We start from the raw sequence: 20,283 nt of genomic DNA on the forward strand, positions 1-20,283 counted from the left end.
CACTGACAGATTATTCACTCAGGCTGCTTCTGTAATACCGGACTTAAGGAGGTACCCCAAACATTCCTCCCACTCAAACCCAATCCTTGTGATACAGGCCAAACTTTCTACTCACTCAGACAGCATCAGTATAATACATGTCTGCGGGATGTGCCACCTGGCATCCCTGCCACCCAAACCTTACCTCTCTAATTCATATTTCCAACAGGAACGCCCTAACTTCTGTCTCACCTATACATGACTATTTAACACAAGACTGAAGGGGCAACCTAAAATCTACTCTGTCATATACATCTGTGGGAGACACCCACTACTATCCCTCCCTCCCAAATGGCCGTTCTTTAATATAGAATTATAGGTGGAACAACCAAACGTACTGCCACACAGCAGTGTAATTATGTTATAGGTCTGAAGGAATCAACTCTTAATATTCCAGTCAGCCTGAGATCATCCCTATAACAACCTTTACATCCAGATGCTGATCATATAATACATATCACGGGAGCTCTGGCAGACAACTTCTCTACTGACAAACTATGCTATAAGAAGTCTGCAGAAGGGAGCTCCAGCACCCACTCCATCTTAACACGGTCACACCGAACAAGACTAAAAAGGGACTCGAGGCACTATTCAGTCAACGCAACCTTCCTGCAGCACAGTACTGCATTCCAAAACACTGACTGACGCAGGCAAATGCCTCACAGTGCTTTACTACTGATAGCGCTACCAGACTTTGCTCCACTTAGGAACCTTCTTACAGTGCTGCAGAAGACACCCTTCAAGGCAACGTTGCACTCTGACAAAGTTCATGGATGTCAGCACTACATTCCAAAGTACTGATCCATCCGGGCCAAAACAACTGAACTACAGAATGACAGATGGCATCCCAGTCCACTGCACCCATACAACCTTCCTGTAGGACATAAGTACAACCCAAAACTGCTTCACCCACACGACCACCTTAACGTACGGTACTACATGTCTAAGTACTACTCCACCCAGACATCCTCCTCATAGGACAGACAGGCATCTGTAGACACTGCTTCACATAGACAAACTTATTGCACAAAGTACTGCACCCTAGGTACTCCAACAAGACAACCTCCCGTAAGCACAGCGCTGCACTCCCAAGACTACTTCACCTAGAAAAATCTCCAATACCGGACTATAGAAGACATCCTGCCCAGGCCACACATCCTTCCTAGATTACAGTACTACACCCCAATAAAGTGTTCCATCCAGGCAACCTTTTTGTGGAAAGCACACCATGGCAGACATTGCCCCACCCAAACAGCTGTCTGATAGGACTGTATTAAAGCAGCCAGCCTATACACCGTCCCACCAAGACATCGTCTTAGAGGACATTGGTAAAATTCCAGGCACTGATCCACCTAGAAACCTTCCTGTATTATATGTCCACAGACAAAAACACAAATATTCGTCTATCCAGGTATTAACACAATAAAGCAAGAATACAGGAGCACCTTCACTTTCTCCTTGTCACCTTCCCTATATTAAGGTAATCGCCCTAAGAAATAAAGCTAAGGAATGTCTGCCAACTAGATATCACCCCAATATTTCTGTGCTTTTGGGACAACCTTAATTGCCACTCTTTATTTATGTAACTCATCGTTGAATAGTGGCCTTTAAAAAACACATGCAATACAGCCAATTTCCAGAGGGCATCCAAAATGGTGGTCTGCAGGGATAATCACAACACCCTCTATTAAAGTTACATCACCTATAAAACTGGACTGTGGAGGACACCAAAACGCTATTCATAGAGGTCAGATCCTCGTAACGAAGAACTGCAGGGAGCATCCAAATACATTTCATCACCCACATACATTTAATCAAGGTAATATTGCCTATAATAAAAGACAATATGGTGCCGTTCCAATACCGACCCATCAATCCACCCTCTGGGCCAGAGCCCAACAATAGATGACTAGCACCACCCAGGTAACATCTGCATAGCACAAGACTTATAAATGCATCAACATTCTTTGTGATACAGGGACACAACTGAGACACCACAGCATTCTTGTATTCCTGTATGCACTGAGCTAGACCTCAGGAGTGCTTCACTGAGGCTCTAATGCAGCACAGGAGAGGATGCCTAACAATTCTTCATTTAGGGAACATCCTTCTAATACATATTTACAATGTAATGCCCGACTCTCTATCAGCATTTAGCCAAAAGCCTACTCAATTGGTGGAGGGAAAATGGTATGAGAATCCCCTGGGGTGAGACAAACACCAAAACTGGCATGCAGCCTGCTTCGGTGTTTTGAATCCCAACCTAGAAGGACAATTAGAATCACTTTCTTTCATTAATTAATCCTACCAGTAACTCAGAAGCCACACAACAGAAATAAGCACTAAATCGAAACCAAGATTTAAACTCCAACAGCAACCCTAACCCTAGGTTTAAACATAACCAAAATCACAACCTTAGCCCTACCTTTATCATTATTCAGTCCTTGAAAACAACCCTAACTCTTTCCCCTATCCTGTCCTTCTCTGTCATAGAGAGGGATGCCCTATCATATCTCTGTGATAGTGATAGGCTAGGGGATACCTATCTATGATGACAGTCTGTCCCTAATCCTAACACAATCTTAATCCCAGCCCTCATTTCAGCCTTTAGCCTACCCCTAACCCTTTAAATGATCATACACAACCCAACACCCTGCACTTGAACTCGAAAACATCTCTAAATCTAGCCCTAACCATAACCAAGGCCCAAATCTCACCATTTACGTACCACAAACCCTAACCTGATGCATAACCATAAGCTTAAAAATAATAACCACACGCTAGCAACCACTTTCAGACTGGCTCCAATTCGGTTTTTTGGTATTACCATGATCATCTTCAGTGGTACAGGGGCGTTGGATAGGCCTCCATCCCTTTATTCAGCAACATCGCCATAATTTGTGTCTGTGTGAAACACCTCAACACTTTCTAATCTAGATACAATGAGAACTGCAGTGTACTGCCAACAACTTGATGATACAGGTAGCACGCCTGCATTACAGGAATTCAGAAGGAATCTTTGCTACCCATCCATCCATACCCACCACCATATTGAAAGATTTTGAAGACCCTGTAAAAACACTGTCCTGATACGACAAGGTTGGACTTTTGAGGAAATCTCAACACACAGGAGCTACACCCCTTATTAAACTGGGTCTTCCACACGACACAAGCCAAGCAGTAAACCTGTAACACCAGACTTCATAGTAGGGTCCACATAGATCCTCTTTAATAGTGGAGTGCAGAACACATCCACCTGCTGGACCGCTGGCGACACCCCTCCTCCTTAATTTCCACAACCCCACTATAAGATACAAAGTGCCTCCCTGACACTTCCCTAATACCATGCAGCAGCTGTCCTGAGCATGCCTCTTCTGCCTAATACTTAACAGTCCCATATATAAGGATCGAAAATGATACCAGCAGCCCCCCAGGAGAATGCAGTGAAGTCCGTGACTTTGTTTCCTTATTAGTTAATGCCTTTTGACCTATGTCTGTTCTCAGGTTAATACTCCCCTCCCACACTTTGTTCTGTCTTCACAGGTGTATAAGCTTATCTATGCGTCCCGGCTGGCAGACTATGGGCTGGTGTCTCAAGCTTTTCATTACTGCGAGGGGATTGCAGGAGCCATCTTGGCCCAGGAGGGTGGTTCTGTGCTCCTGGCAGAACTCTTTAAGGTACCACGCAGTCTCATCAACTCATTGTGTTGTGAATTAGCGGCTGACCAACTGAGTCCATCAGTGTGTACAACGAGGTACTGCATACTAGGGGCATGTAATGTACCCCTTTTTCCAGACAGAATATTATCACATCACACAGCCCTGATACGTCCATGCTGTTAGTTTTACTAATATACATTTTATTGCTTTCACACTGTATGTTTGAAGTAAAACCTTAATGTGTATTAGCTACTGCCAGACTGTTACAGTTCCAAGGAGCTCCCTCACATAATACTCCTAGTTGACCACCTTTTGTAGGGCGCTTTCCCTCAAGTGCATAGAGGGGATAGTTGCAGGTAACCCTCTCTAATATTTCTCCTGAAGACGTACTGCTTAGGAAGCTCTACATCTGGTGGTACCTACAGTCTGGATTTAACAGGGAGCACTCCCTTAGGTACCACCGATCAGTCTTCTGTTATAGGGAGCTCTCCCTCTGATACCTCAAGCTTTGTTCTGTAGTAGGTAGCGCTCCCTCTGATACATCATGCTTTGTTTTGCTGTAGGTAGCGCTCCCTCCAATACATCATGCTTTGTTCTGTAGTAGTTAGCGCTCCCTCTGATACATCATGCTTTGTTTTGCTGCAGGGAGCACTCCCTCCGATACATCATGCTTTGTTCTGTAGTAGTTAGCGCTCCCTCTGATACATCATGCTTTGTTCTGTAGTAGTTAGCGCTCCCTCTGATACATCATGCTTTGTTATATTGCAGGGAGCACTCCCTCCGATACATCATGCTTTGTTCTGCTGTAGGTAGCGCTCCCTCCGATACGTCATGCTTTGTTCTGCTGTAGGTAGCGCTCCCTCCGATACGTCATGCTTTGTTATATTGCAGGGAGCACTCCCTCCGATACATCATGCTTTGTTCTGCTGTAGGTAGCGCTCCCTCTGATACATCATGCTTTGTTATATTGCAGGGAGCACTCCCTCCGATACATCATGCTTTGTTCTGCTGTAGGTAGCGCTCCCTCTGATACATCATGCTTTGTTTTGCTGTAGGTAGCGCTCCCTCTGATACATCATGCTTTGTTATATTGCAGGGAGCACTCCCTCCGATACATCATGCTTTGTTCTGCTGTAGGTAGCGCTCCCTCTGATACATCATGCTTTGTTATATTGCAGGGAGCACTCCCTCCGATACATCATGCTTTGTTCTGTAGTAGTTAGCGCTCCCTCTGATACATCATGCTTTGTTTTGCTGTAGGTAGCGCTCCCTCTGATACATCATGCTTTGTTATATTGCAGGGAGCACTCCCTCCGATACATCATGCTTTGTTCTGCTGTAGGTAGCGCTGCCTCCGATACGTCATGCTTTGTTATATTGCAGGGAGCTCTCCCTCTGATGCCTCCTGCAGTCTCTGTATTTCAGGAAGCTCTGCCTCTGAAGGTACTCTTACTCTGTGGCTCTCCCTCAGAAACCGCCTCCTCTGTTGTAGGCAGTTATCCCTCTGATGCCTCATGCAGTCAGATAGCTCTCCCTCTGATAGGTTGTACACCACACTTCTCACTAGCTCTTGTTCCACGTCTTTCATTTTTAGGAGGGGTGATCGTGATGTGGATTTTAAAGTAAATGTGTTTCTTCTTCTTTGTTGCTGTGTAAGTCATTCAGGGCAAACCATTTCAAAATGAGGCCGGAATCGGGCTTGCGTTCTCTTTTAAGATGTTCCTGTTGCTGATGGTGGGGTGTGTGCTGCTTTTTGGGTGGGGGCATCCTCAAATAGGCCTGCAACCTGCCTTGCAAGAAACCCCTAGTAAAACATGAAGAGTAAGCAGCAAAGAGAGAATACGTGTGTGATCTGCTGGAGGGTCGAGATGTAGAGAAATGATGATTTGTTGTTGAGAAGGGAGTTTAAGGTGAACATTTAAGAGGGTCTGTGATTTTAATGAATGCCCGCTGGGTGTGCTCTCGCATACCTGGTGGTCAAGTAAAGACAGACTCCTGGAGACGTGTTAGTTACTCTGGAATCCAACAGGATTGTGAGCGGGCATCAAGAGCCTAAAAGAGTTGACTAGGAGCAAAGGCTTAGGATCTCACACATGGCCTAAGGAAAATAGTAAGGGGAGATTTATATGGAATACAGGGTGACGTTATCAAAAGTGATATCACAAGAAGTAATGTCATGTGCTTATACTACCTCACGTAAAAGGTCAAGGGCCTGCCTAGTCAACAAATCAACAATTTAAGATAATGACAAAGGAATGCGAAAAGAACATTTTGGGGCTTTATTTTCTATATATCAGATGTATTTTTTTCCATATATCAATTTCTAACTGAGCTCAGAAGAGTCCTGGGAATTGCTGAAACATTAAACTTACTGTTAATGCTCATTAGTTTTCTGATGCCCTCACTGAATCACAAAAGTGCTTCACATTTGCAGCTTGTTAAACAATGGAAGGGTTAACGGTGTCAAATTGTCTGTTCCTCAGATTAGAGATTAAAACATAACCCTTCCCTGGGCCATGCTCACAAATTAAAGGGATGCTGCCTGCTGGATGAAGGTTTGCAAACATAGGGCCAGACTTACAAGGTTCTTGTGCCACACTAGTGTCATTTTTTTTTTTACACTAATGTGACATTAAGGAAGCCTTTCCCTGTGCCATATTTACAAAGTGGTGCAATGCTAGCATTGCGCCCCTTTGTGACCCCTTGTGCCACATTATATCTGCGCCACGTTTAATGTATACCAGAGGCATTCCCTAAGGGCTTTCTTAGTGCTTTGCTGCACTAGCGCCATAATTTATGGCACTAATCCGCCAAAGCGCGACAATAGCATCATAAATTATGACGCTATTGTGGAAACGAGTGCCATGGTGCGCTGTATTGTAAATACGGCACAACCATGATGTCGTTAGGTGGGACAGAGGTAGCACAAGAATAATGGCGCTTCAGTACCGATGCTCCCCTTTCTTGTAGATCTGGCCATTAGTGCGGCCAATTAAGGCATACAGGATGTGCAAATGCAAGGAGCTACAGTGTTGGAGCAGTAGGTGACACCTCGAAGCCAAGTATAACAGAGATTCCCTTACAAAAAATAGTGGGAGGACTCTGTAGACCCGTGTCCACTCCCGACTTGTGCCCTGCTTAGGAAAAACATCTTGTTATCAGTAAGAAGCGTGAAACTGATGCAGAACAAAGCAAGCAGTCATCCTGAGTCTGTCTTTCTCCACAAGAGTGATATGTCTTCTCGCTTTTCTCTCTGCTGTAGCTGGCTGACAGGCTGAAGTTCTCTGACCCCTGTCTGGAGGAGAGGCCAGGGCTGGACCCTCCGTGGCTAGTACAGCTGCAAATCCGCTGGAGGCATCTCCAGGTAGGGTGCATTGCACGGCGGTAGGAATAAAGGTGTTTGACGTGCCTACTCCCCGTTGGTGTAGTGCTGACTATGCTTGTCTCACATATGCCGTTAAATCTCTTCTTTGTTTACAGTCTTTGCTGTCTCACTGTGTGCTGTGAAATTGCTCCTGTATTTGGGTAGATTGGTGTCCGTCTGCTAGGTTAGATTGGTGTCGATTTGCAAGGGTATCTACTAGTCTGGTGGCTATCTGCTAGTTGGATGTCTCTCGGTTTATGTTAAATCAGCTCGATAACAGTCAGTCGGCTGTTTGCCTGTCAGCCGGATGTGGATCTGCCAGACTGGCGTCTGGGTACCATTCTTGTGATATTCAACTGGCCTGATTTTTTTTTTCTTTGTCTCTATTTTCGTGCTGGTGTCTGGCTGCTGGCCTGTGCCACATCATGACTGGCACTAGCCTGTGAGGACAATGGTCTTGTGTCATTGTCCACTAGTGAGAGACATGGGGAGAACGGAAAGGGAGGAGAAGGAAAAGGGAAGAGTTGTAGAGGCAAGCAACAAGAAAAAAAAGCATGCTCTGGAGCAAGCTCTGAGCAGGTGTGGGTCTCATATTTTAGAGAGGGCAATAAAGAACTGAGTGTGGTATATGTTTGCCTGTTTGTTTGCCTGGTGCTGATCTGCTGGTCTTGATTGTATCAGTCTTTTGGTATTCTGTTAGTCTGGAATTTTTTCTACTAGTCTAGCTTGTTTGTTGACCTGGTGTTTGCCTCCTGGATTGTCTGCCAATCTGTGAGTCTAGTGTCAGTCAGCTGTTCTTACATCTGTCAGTGTGGTTGTATTCTGTTAGCTTTGCCATCAGTTTGATGGTATTGAATTGGTCTAAGTTGTTCTACAGGTCTGTGCTGTTTTTGGCCGCATGCCTGTCTGCTGGACTGGTATCTGTCTTCTGGTCCAGTGTCTGTCTTTCAGTCTGGCCATGTCCTGTCAGTCTCCATTGATGTTTGTCAGCCTAGCGCCTGAATGCAGTGATTTGGTGAAGCAGCTCTCTGAAGCTGACAGTGTGCAGAAACTGAACTATTGGTTTCTTGATCAACCTTCTCTGTTTACGTTTAGGCAGAGTGTGGCTTTGGTGACAGGACCACGGGTCACTTACTGATCAAGGACGCGCCAACAGAAGGTACAAATGCTAAGATGTGAATCTAAAACCCTTTGTACTGTCACTCATAAGTCTTTATTGTACGATTATTTAAAATCTTTACAAACGTTTGGAATCTTTCTACATAAGATGGAAAATTAATCACAGAATGTGAAAAAAAAATCAAATAGTTCATTGTTTCAGCTTCCCTAAATAGTCTTAAAGGGAAATATGGGGCAAAGCAACAATCAATTCTTATCGCATCAAATTATAAGGTAAGGGTTAAAAAAAAGAAAATTAATATGAAAGTCCTGACATACCTTTGTACTGCATTGTCCTCACAACTGTGTCCATTCCAGATGAGCCCCTTTTTGCAGATTAATGAAAATGCCTTTCTTTAATAAAACTTCATCTGATGCAAGGGCTTGCTGTCCAGAAAAAACATTCTTCAATGAAGTCATTTAATTTCGAAGATATTGCCACTTCTTTCCTTAATGTTTCAGCATCTAGAGTATTACTTTCAGTCCCCTTTACTTTTCTATCTCTTCCTGATTGCTGCAGCTACATGTGGTCTCATGCTGCACGCCTACAGCACCTGGTTATTTTAAAACCGCTAGGTGTCAATATATAGGGCACATACTGGAGCATATGACAGCCCTCAGACAGCGGGGTCATCTAAAACGGTGTCCCCGGGAGTTATCATCCAAGTATATTTGTATATTTACCTAAGGGCAGAAATGGTGTTAAAAGCATCCCTTATTCAGCCAATGAACAGACAGAGAACCTGATTACGACTTCGGCGGAGGTGATTACTCCATCCCAAATGTGACGGATATCAAGTTCCATAGGATATAATGGACTCGTAATTCGGCGAGCGGGACATCCGTCACATGTGGGACGGAGTAATCCCCTCTGCCGAAGTCGTAATCAGGCCCAGAGTGTTTCATGCTATTGCCACGGTATGATAAATGATTCCTACACATATTCCTGTGATACATTTGGTTATATAATCTAATTTCTTTGCAGTACTTTCCCTTCAAATGTGCCTGTTCCTGTCCTTGGTGGATAGTTCTTGAAATTAATTGTTGACATCTTATTTATATATTTTTACTCTTTGCAAGTCAACGCTATCATAACCGTTTTCTGAAATCAAATTTGAATAATTTCTTGTTAACACTAGAACATATTCAGATATACTTCATATATCTAGCCTTACTAGTTTAGCTTGAAGGTATGTGATAAACATGTACGAAACAGAACTAACTCTGTAATGCCACAAGTCCATAGATTGAGTACAAAAAGGTAACAACATCCCTACTCTTGCATCAATATAAAAAAAAGTTTGAATAATCACCTTTGGGAACACACTTTATGATTACTAAACTCTTAATAACCCTTAAGCCACAACTCTAAGACATCTTAGATAAAAATAAAACCAGAAAACATCCGATGAATTAAGGCATAAAAGCAGCCATGGTTATTGTGCTTGGTGATGTCTAAAAAGGGATCCACAGCCATAAAAGAATGGGAAAATGCAGTAGCTCGAGGCAAAGAAATATATCGAGAAAAGATTGCTTTCTTGGGTAGTTTCATGGCGCTGCCGATCAGTGCCATAGAAAGCCATGGGCCTGAGTAGGAAATAACTGAATATTTCCCCACTGCACATGAGTCACAAGAAAGCCATAGCGGGGCTTTGGGTACATGCACAAGTGCTAGACGCGTAAGCAGAGCACTATGTGAAGATCAGTGTGAGCATCCTGTGAGCATCAGCACATGCCATGTACACAGACACAGCTACTTGCAGGCGCACCCATGGACAGAAACAGGAAAATCATGGACTCACCCTAGATTAAAAATCTGAGTGCCACCTCAGGCCCGGGCTGCGCAAGGACCAGAGATCTTCATAACACATACCAGCTGCCTGGTGGCTTGTTGTTAAAAACGATGAGAACAGTTTTTCTGAGTTGTAATAAAAGCATTTAAAAAAACAAGGTCGTTGTTATTACCATTGGTTCACAAAGCAGCTTTTCCTCTCCAAAAATACCTTTCATCCAGCTTCTGTGATCACATACCGAATACTGCAAAATATTGTGTTTTCTGCTGTAATGTGACTGACTTAGTTCGGGCTGCTTTAGAGAGAGCCTGAAAGCTGTATATACTAAACTTGTAAATAAGAAGCGATAGCACTAAACACAATATTTTATAGATATTTCAATAAGTGGATTTAAGTCAAAGGAATTGCAGATGAATATAATTATTACTTTTGTTCACAGATAACATTGCTCAGTGCCACCTAAAAACATTACACAGTAATTCTGCAATAAAAGTAGAATATGCACTAGTCAAAGACGGTGGCATGATTTGCACAGTAATGTAATAATAATCATGTTACATTATCGAAAGGATCAGGAAAAGAGTTCAGTCAGCAAGAAATAGAGAGGGTGGTTTGGTGCAAACACAATTTTCCAGCTGAGATAATTAATGGCAATGACACTCAATGTAGTACATTTTGTTCACTCTTCCTGCTTTTATTTAGTGGCTAGTTTGAATGAGCTCTCTTTGGAAATACCTTAGCCGTCAGAGGGGTTTGATCCCACCCTGGTAGACTGAAAACATTCTTGAAACTAAAACCACAGGTAATTTAAAATGCAACACAAATGAAGTTGATAAGATAGGCGAGCTTTGAAAGAGTAATTTCATAGTAGGATTGCCAAGAACCAACCACCATTCTTTTACCTGGGGGGTGGCCTTACCAGTTCCCTGCATGCCAGCCTGTAATAGCTTAAGGAGGTATGAAGTCTTATGGTTTGTAGTGACAGTTGGTTGACTTGCCCCCTACTGGTTAAATTCCCTTTTATTTTGCTTTTGTATGGGTAGGGAAGTGGCCCCATCACAAAATGAAATGATGAATGGAGAGTTGAAACTTTCGAAACACACACCCCCAGTCACGGATCTGGGTTTAATCCATCCTTGTTTCGCGCGCCACGTCACCCCAGTTTGGGCTCAGCTGTATGCAAATCAGCCTTGATCCAGCTCCACATGGGAATATCCAGCCCGAACTGCCAAGCCAATTCCTTCTTGGACTGGAAACAAGCATCATGGGACCAGTTTTGGGGTATCACCCCTCATCAGCTAATCTAGCTTGAATCCAGTGCTGCAGCAAGCAAGGGACTCAGTTTCCCTCACTGCTACAGTGCTCGAGAGCCTCATGGTGGGCGTAATCATCACCAAATACAACAGACAGGTCCATGCACTGTCTAAGCTGTTTGCATTACGGCTTCATTCACTGCTATAGTGCACAAGACAGCATAAAATAGAGAGGCTAGTCCACTGTCCTTGCTTTTTACATCTTGGCTTTGCTCGCCGCTGCAGAGCTGAAGACAACCTCATGGTGACCTGAATTATGATGAAATAAAACAAACAGGCCCAAGTACTGCCCTTGCTGTCTGCAGCATGGGCTGAACCAAAACTTTAAAAAGCAATGGCAAAGCCAGTAAGTCTCGCCTATGCATGAGCTATTGGCTTTGCCAATATGTTTTAGCCATGTTGCACACCAGCGTGGCTGCTGTTCAGCATGGCTAAAAGTTATGGGAAGTAAAGGAGAGCAACTTGGAGTGAAGTGCTGTAAAGTGGAATAGAGTGGAGTGTGGTGTGGCTTAGAGTCATGTAGAGTTGAGTGGTGTGGAGTAGAGTGAAGTGGGGTGTCAGGGAGTGGCATGGAGGGAGTAGAGTGGAGTGGCATAGTGTCAGAGTGGAGTAGAGTGTCATAGAGTGTCATAGAGTGTTGTGGAGTGGTGTAGAGGGTGTTTTTTAGATTGTAGTAGCGTATTGAAGAGCAGAGTGGCATAGAGAAGAGTAGATTATGCTAGAGTGGAGTGGCATAGAGTAGAGTAGTGTAGGAGAGTGGAGCCAAGTGTTGTAGAGTTGAGTCGCATAGAGTACAGTAGAGTGGCATAGAGTTGAGTGGTGTAGAGTGGAGTGACGTACATTGGAGTAGTGTATAGTGGAGTGGAGTAGAGTTACATAGAGTAGAGCGATCTGGAGGAGGGTGGCATAGAGGGGTACTGGCATAGAATAGAGTAGGATAGATTAGAGTGGCGTGGAGTGGTATACAGTTGAGTGGTGTAAAGTGGCATAAAGTGTAGCAGCATAGAGTACAGTAGTGTGTCGTAGAATAGAGTGGAGTAAAGCAGCGTGGAGTGGCATAGAAGAAGTTGTGTACAGCATGTAGTGTGGAGTAGTGTTGTGGCATGACAGAATGGAGTAGAGTGTCATAGAGTGGAGTAGAGTTTAATGGAGTAGAGCATCATAGAGTGGAGTGTCGTAGAGTGGCTGATAGTGAAGTACAGTGGTGTATAGTGTATTAATGTTGAGTGCAGTGATGTAGAGTAGATTGCTTCATAGTAGATTGAAGTGCTGTGGCATGGTTGAGCTTAGAGTGCAGCTTTTTGAGCAGATTGGCATAGAGTGCAGAATAGATTAGAGTGGCGTGGAGTGATGCAGAGTGTAGTGGCATAGAGTGCAGTAGAGTGGTGTAGAGATGAGTGCGGCAGAGTAGAGTGCAGTGACAGAGTATAGCGGTGCAGAGAACAGTGGCATAGAGTACATTGGTGCAGAGTAGGATAGATTGGCGTAGAGTACAGTGACGTAGAGCGCTATGGTGTAGATGCAGTGGTTCGAGTAGAGTGATCTTAAGTTCAGTGGCAGAGAGGCCTGTCTTGCAGAATAGAGTGTTGTAGAGTGCAGTGGTGCAGAGTAGAGTGGCACTGAGTAGAGGGGCGTAGAGTAGAAAAGAGTGCAGTGACATAAAGTGCAGTGATGTAGAGTGGCATAGCTTGCAGTGGTATAGAGTGCAGTCGTGCAGAGTAGAGTGACGTTAATTTCAGTGGCTGAGAGTGCAGTCTTGCAGAGTTGAGTGGTATGGAGTGCAGTGGAGGTGTGTAGAGAGGCGCAGAGTCGAGTGGTGCAGAGTAGAATAGTGTGGCATAGCATGCAGTGGTGTAGAGTGCATTGGTTTTGAGCAAAGTGGTTTTGAGTGCATTGGCATTGAGTGCAGTGATTTAGAGTACAGTGGTGTAGAGGGCAATGGCATAGAATAGAGTGGGGCAGCATTGACGGAAGTGGGGTAAAGTGCCGCTGCGTAGAGGGGCGTAGAGTGGAGTAGTGTGACATAGAGTGCAGTGGCAAAGAGTAGATTGTTTCAAAGTAGAGTGAAGTGGTGTAGAGTGGAGTGGTGCAGGGTAGAGTGCAGTATCATAGAGTAGAGGTGTAAAGTGCAGTGGTGAAGAGTAGAGTTGCATAAAGTGGAGTGGCACAGAGTGGTGTAGAATGCAGTGACCTAGAGTAGATTCATTCAGAGTAGAGTGAAGTGGCATGGTGTGGAATGGTGTAAGGCAGATTGGAGTGCTACAAGATAAAGTGCAGTGCCATAGAGTAGTGGCATAGAGGCATAGAGTGTAGTAGCATACAGTGCAGTGCTGCAGAGTAGAGTGGCATAAAGTGGATTGGCATAGAGTAGAGTGGTGCAAAGTAGAGTGGGGTGGCCTAGATTGGACTGGTGTATAGTGCAGTGGTGAAGAGTGCAGTGGTGCATAGTAAAGTGGGGTAGAGTGCATTTGCATGGAGCAGAGTGGTGCAGAGTAGAGTAGAGAGGCATAGAGAGAACTGACTCAGAGTGTCACATCTGAGCCCAGCAGTGCAGCAGTGCTGCAGCCGGCCCCGGTGGTAGTCCGTTGTTGTTTCATTGGAACATGTCCACCTATTTCATTGTTGACAACACATGCACTCACCAAATAGTATAAAAACTATGTTTTGACATAGGTAGGATGTTTAATGATGTAGTGTAAATAATGTAGTTGTTTCCGGGCTCCTGTTTGTGGTTTTTTGGAAAGCAGTAATCTGTGCTGTCGAGCTTATTGGCCTGGTTTCTACTGCACGTGTTGCACATACTGAGGCTGTTGCTCATTAAGTGTAATTGTGTACTTGCTAATGCATGTTATTTAAAGGGTTTGGTACTCTGACTCGCTGATTGTAAACAGAAAGATCAGTAGACATTTAATAAAGGGTCTCTTTAAGCAAAAGACAACAGTTCTTTGATAGAAGAACCTCAACATGATTATTTGTTGCCACCGAAAGTGTGTGCACCTTCTCCTTGCAGCCCTTTTTTAGGGGTTATGTAACAGCCTTGTAAACTAGAGCACAGGAGGGGCACCAGCTGGCTTCATGGAAAGAGTGCTTTCCTGTAAATGCTCTCACTTTGAAGTCGCGGAATGAAAAGTAAACACTAAGGGCCTCATTCCGACCCTGGCGGTCATAGACCGCCAGGGTGGAGGCCGGAGGTAGCACCGCCAACAGGCTGGCGGTGCTACATGGGCAATTCTGACCGTGGCGGTAAAGCCGCGGTCAGAAAAGGGCAACCAGCAGTTTCCCGCCGGTTTACCCCTGCCCAAGGGAATCCTCCATGGCGGCGCTGCTTGCAGCGCCGCCATGGGGATTCCGACCCCCTTCCCGCCATCCTGTTCCTGGCGGTTGTTACCGCCAGGAACAGGATGGCGGGAACGGGTGTCGTGGGGTCCCTGGGGGCCCCTGCACTGCCCATGCCACTGGCATGGGCAGTGCAGGGGCCCCCTAACAGGGCCCCATTAAGATTTTCAGTGTCTGCCTTGCAGACACTGAAAATCGCGACGGGTGCCACTGCACCCGTCGCACCCCTTCAACTCCGCCGGCTCCATTCGGAGCCGGCTTCATTGCTGAAGGGGCTTTCCCGCTGGGCCGGCGGGCGGCCTTCTGGCGGTCGCCCGCCAGCCCAGCGGGAAAGTCGGAATGACCGTCGCGGTCTGTTGACCGCGGAGCGGTCTTCTGACGGGGTTACTTTGGCGGGCGGCTCCGCTGCCCGCCAAAGTCGGAATGACCCCCTAAGTGCCCTCGGAAGAAGGAGCCTGACATTTGACCTTTGGGTTTAAGTGCACTGCAAATGTGACAAGATAAGAACAAGATTTAAAGGCCTAATTACAAAAGGTAAGAACGTGGAAGGATGCAGTAAACTAGTTGTGGACAAGGGAAGGGACAGACTCAAGCTGAACAGGCTATAAAACATCGAGCCAGAAACAGAAAGCAAGGAAATGTGAGTTTCAAACCACAAAGCCAGTGGTGAGTAATGGGTAGTGTGCATTCCCAGGGAATCTTTCTGAATGTTCACAAGATATTGTCATCAAACCAGATAACCCTGGCCCCTTGATACACCTCTGTAAAAAAACATGTTGTCCAGAGATTTTCATTTTTGATTTGTGTTTTTGTATCATTTGCAAAGCAATTTACCTTGGGTAGACATTGCTAATCTGGGCTGATTTTTCTGGATGAAATTTTTAAAAATGGCAGATGTGTTGCAGTGATGATGTAATATTTCAGGAACCATGAGACCTACGTACCTCATTTTGGTGTTACAACATAGGTTTTGAGGGTCAAGTAGTCTTTTAGAGACATAAAATAACTTCTCAGAGCAGCCCTTCTGCCATTTTCCAGGATGGCAGCTCTATAATGATGTGTTTTAGCCATCATATTGGTAATTTATTTCAAAATTGTTTTTCTTTCAGGTTTTCAGTTGATTCAAATTCGTAAACATGAGCGAAGCAGGTGGTAGCAGAGGATCTTTATCTCTTGACAAAGTGTTGCTAGATACCAAATCTGAGGACTCCTTCAACAAAGAAACGTGTTATATGCCAAACTAATCCGAAAGAAAAGCTAGCCTCAATTGCGGCTGGACAGAAGAGAGTGTGAGATGCTGCAGAAATACGGCAGGACGAAGTTCATAAAAGATTGAAACAAGTGCTATGTTCGTATGCAATGGAAAAAAATCTGGAAAAAAATTCTAAAAAAATAGCAGAAACCAGTGAAAGAATCTGAGCCTTCTGAGAAAGTGACGACAACCAAACCCAGTGCCCGTCCACTTAGAAGATCAATGGCTACCCCTCGTCCATCTCCAACAACTGATCAGAAGGCAGAGGATCTTCAATGTGTTATCTGTAGTTTAGCTAGAACAAGGGCCAAAGAGATTGACAAAAGAACAAAGTACAGAGTATGCGAGTCTCAAAGGGCAAACATGTTTTAATCTGTACCTAGTTTCTTCCAAGATAAAGTTTTCAGCTAAGTAGCTGATCTAAAGAGCGAGATGAATGTATTTGCAGCGGATTTGTATGCCTATCCAAACTGTATGCGTGTATACATTGTAAAATATGAATGTACAATGAGCTCCCAGCAGCAATGTAACCGCCAGCCTTCAGTTACTTTTGCACTCTTTCAAAAAGCAAATTAAGTTTTAAAGCTCCTCTTGAGTGGCGGCTACGGATTCACACTCAGTGAGATTAGAGAAATAGTGGCCAATATTGATGAAACTGTATTGATCCATAATAATGAAATTAAGATTTTTCTAGTGAGGATGTACAATGATAGAATTTATTTTTGTCATTCTAACAAAAACAATGAGCCACTTATGGTGTTCACAGCTGATTTGACTCCTGAAGTTCTTGCTACTAAAATAAGATCTCAGGATGCAGTAAAATCAGCATGGACCATTTTATGAAATGTCATGAAAGATTTAGAATTTTGACTTAATGACATATTTTGTGATGCACCAGAGCTCCACAGATCATGGGAGTCAACAAAAATGCCTGATGCTGTCTTAACACTTTTTACATCATTGTTTAATATCAGCAAAGCAAAACTGTTACAAACTAAAGTTCTTGAGTTCGGAACAGAAGCCAGCAACATTGATGATGGCTTTGAAGATATAAGCAAAGAAGAGGAAGTCATTCACATGAATTGACTGGCTTATGCTGTGCGAATGTACTGTCTTTTCCAAATCATGTTTTATGAATTACATCATGGCAGAAAGAAAACTCCACTACACGTGATGACTGTCCACACAGTCTATGACAAGTGCAAAAGTAGAGAGCTAATCACTTGAATGAATAGGACAGGATTGGTGTATCAGCAAGTTATTATGACATAGTACGGAGCAGGAAGTTGTTAGCAGTTCATGCTGTAAAATCTTGTGAATCCAACAGCACACCACTTCCAAGTCACTTTACCAAGAAGGATTTACAATTGCTGCTCTTGATAATTTTGATTTTGAAGACAGCTCTTCTTTGTCTGGAACATCCAGCACACATGGTACTGCCATGGTTTTTTCTCAAGACTGTACCAATGAAGTAGCTGCTGGGAGCAAGTTGTGTCAGCTGTAGGCATAAACAAACAAAGCTGCAAACGGTCTTGCCAATGTGTGCAAAATCATTACAAGCCATCAACACGTCCCAGTCTACCAGAATGTTTCAAAGTGGCTGAGGACATGGATCTTCTTCTACCTAATTCTGTGGTCCGCTAAGCTGATTTAACTGAATTTATCATGTCGCCCATTCAGTGCGGACTGAAGGATGAAGAAAAGCCAGTTCCTCCGTAGGCTGGAATGCATGCTCTGGTCTCCCTGAATACCGTCCCACTGAAGAATGTTGGGTTTTACCTTTAATACCATCTCCGGTCACAAACTATGCAACATTATACAGAGCTCCCAAAAAAATTCAAAAATGTGAGTGCTCAGCTTAAAGACTAGCCTATCCTGCCAACTTTTTGCGATGAAGGTGTTTTCCTTATTGTATCTGACATTTTCATTAACAATTCAGTAGAATTTGATGATCTTTATCCAATGATGGACATTTTTCACGTGACAAAAGTTGCATTGCGGTGTGCAGGAAGTTATCTCAGTGGATGTGGCCTAGACAATGCACTTATTGAGGCTGAAATCTTTTGAAGCAAAACTGTACAGTCAGTATTGAGCAGATCTCAATATGCTTGTTGTTACAAGGTATACTCATCATATCTGAGGCTATAGAAACATTGCGTTGAAATGCTTTCTGGAACAAGAATGACAAATTAGGTTTTGAATATCTTATCTCGGACATGAAGGGTGCACTTCATTCAAAAGACATAATGCAAAGCCAGGCAATGTTCAATACACTCAGTTCAAAATCAGAAAACCTGAAAACTAAGGGGGTCATTCTGACCCTGGCGGGAATGACGGAAGCACCGCCAACAGGCTGGCGGTGCTTCAAATGGCACTCTGACCGCGGCAGTAAAGCTGCGGTCGCCCTGCTGGGGCCGGCGGTATTCCGCCGTTTTTGCCCCGGCTGGGAGAATCCGCCAGGGCAGCGCTGCAAGCAGCGCTGCCCTGGGGATTCTGACCTCCGTACCGCCAGCCTGTTTCTGGCGGTTTTCACCGCCAGGAAGAGGCTGGCGGTAAGGGGTGTCCTGGGGCCCCTGGGGGCCCCTGCACTGCCCATGCCAGTGGCATGGGCAGTGCAGGGGCCCCCTAACAGGGCCCCGGCCAGCTTTTCACTGTCTGCCTAGCAGACAGTGAAAAGCGCGACGGGTGCAACTGCCCCCGTCGCACCGCCGCAGCACCGGCGGCTCCATTCGGAGCCGGCTCCTGTGTTGCGGCCTCATTCCCGCTGGGCCGGCGGGTGCTAACTTGGTTAGCGCCCGCCGGCCCAGCGGGAATGTTGGAATGGGGACCGCGGAAATTTGGCCGCATGGCGGCCAAATGGCGGTTTCCGCCTGGCGGGCAGCGGTAGCCGCCCGCCAGAGTTGGAATCACCCCCTAAGTTTGTAGAGTTTGTGAGAAAATGTGAAGAAATATCATGAGTTTGCAAGTACCGGGGCAATGTTTTACATATGATAGCTACTGTGAAAAACTTGATACATGCTGATTGGGAAGGTGATTGGGAGCTGCATGTCAAGACTGTGAAGCCACTAATTACTGTGTTTCAAGAATTCAGTTGCATAAACTACCTGAGATACGGGTCCTGGTATTTGGAAAGAATGAACAAGCTAGAGGTGGAAAAACCACACCTCTACAGAAAATTAATCCAAAGACATTTTGTGGTGAAAGACAGAGAGGGAAGGTTCAATGCTGTGGCTCCAGATATGAAACTGGAGCAGGCGATCCACAGATCACAGAAAAGCTCCAAGTGAATTGTTGGTCAGACACGTATAAGTGAATATGCTGCTCAGCGGCAGCTAGTTTACCATGAAGTCCCTTCTGTTTGCAATGTTTTCAGAGAGATGACAAATTCAAAATTAATGGACCATCATGAAACATGTTGACAGCCTTCTTTATTTCATGCAGCAGCAAAGATACCCCTTTGAAATGACTGAGCCTCTGTGGCTACACAACTTCGTGACCAAACAATATGTGGAGAATGATATTAAGACACATGTACTAGCTGTCCTGGAACATGGACCAAAACTATACGCAGAACTGAAGCAGGAGATTTGTATTGAAAGAGAAAAAGCTGTTTGACATAATCACTGAAGCTAAACTTCTACGCTTTAATTGCAATAGTAAGAGTTTCGTCCAACCAACCACTACAAAACAGGTTACAAAAAACACATAGAGGGACGGATGTTGCAAAAGAAAGGGGTGAATTTATTAAGGACATTCTTTTGCATGATCTTCTTCTAACAAACACATTATTTGATGGAGATTCTGCAACCCAATCAGTGAAGCACAAACTTGTACAGGAGCTCCAAAAAAAAATTCACCTGAAGAATTTCAATTTGAAAAGGTGTCCTCATTGAAAACCGCTGTTGTTGTGCACTACATGTCACAATTGCGAACGGTCAAGATTTCATCCATGCAAAACTTCAGAGAGGTTGTTCAGAATGTTCTACAGATATCAAAGTCAATGTTTAGCTTGCAAGAACCGCAAATTGTCTTTGACAGTTATCTTGGACTATCTGTCAAAAAATGTGGGAGAATCAGACATATGGACAAGGGGCCAAGCCGCCAGGTCACAGGCACCGAAGACAGGTGGGGGCGGGATCGGACCGGTCAGAGGCAGGGGCCAACTGTGGCACTTTTTGAATTTCTTATGGTGAGCAACCATTGGTTGCTCACATCAGTGGCGGGGTCGCCCGGGCGATCGTCAGGGGGCAGGGCATGTTAAGTATCTAGCTGGCCCAGGTTACACATTGCTGCCTGGGCCCCCACCCCTAGACGATTGCTGCCGCCGCCCACCTGTTTTTTGGGGTCTTTTTGAGCAACAGAGTGCTC

At 44.7% G+C, this 20,283-nt stretch overlaps 1 protein-coding gene across 1 annotated transcript in view; it reads left to right on the top strand.

The window, feature by feature from the left end:
• SEC16B (SEC16 homolog B, endoplasmic reticulum export factor) overlaps window positions 1-20,283 on the top strand; it is a 284,826-nt gene that overhangs the window by 158,784 nt on the left and 105,759 nt on the right. Inside the window, exons 16-18 of the mRNA XM_069231559.1 lie at window positions 3,583-3,717; window positions 6,962-7,063; window positions 8,159-8,222. Coding sequence (XP_069087660.1) covers window positions 3,583-3,717; window positions 6,962-7,063; window positions 8,159-8,222 — 301 coding nt within the window. The remainder of the gene's footprint in view (window positions 1-3,582; window positions 3,718-6,961; window positions 7,064-8,158; window positions 8,223-20,283) is intronic.

Source organism: Pleurodeles waltl, chromosome 4_2 (genome assembly GCF_031143425.1).
Source record: "Pleurodeles waltl isolate 20211129_DDA chromosome 4_2, aPleWal1.hap1.20221129, whole genome shotgun sequence".
Taxonomy (NCBI): domain Eukaryota; kingdom Metazoa; phylum Chordata; class Amphibia; order Caudata; family Salamandridae; genus Pleurodeles; species Pleurodeles waltl.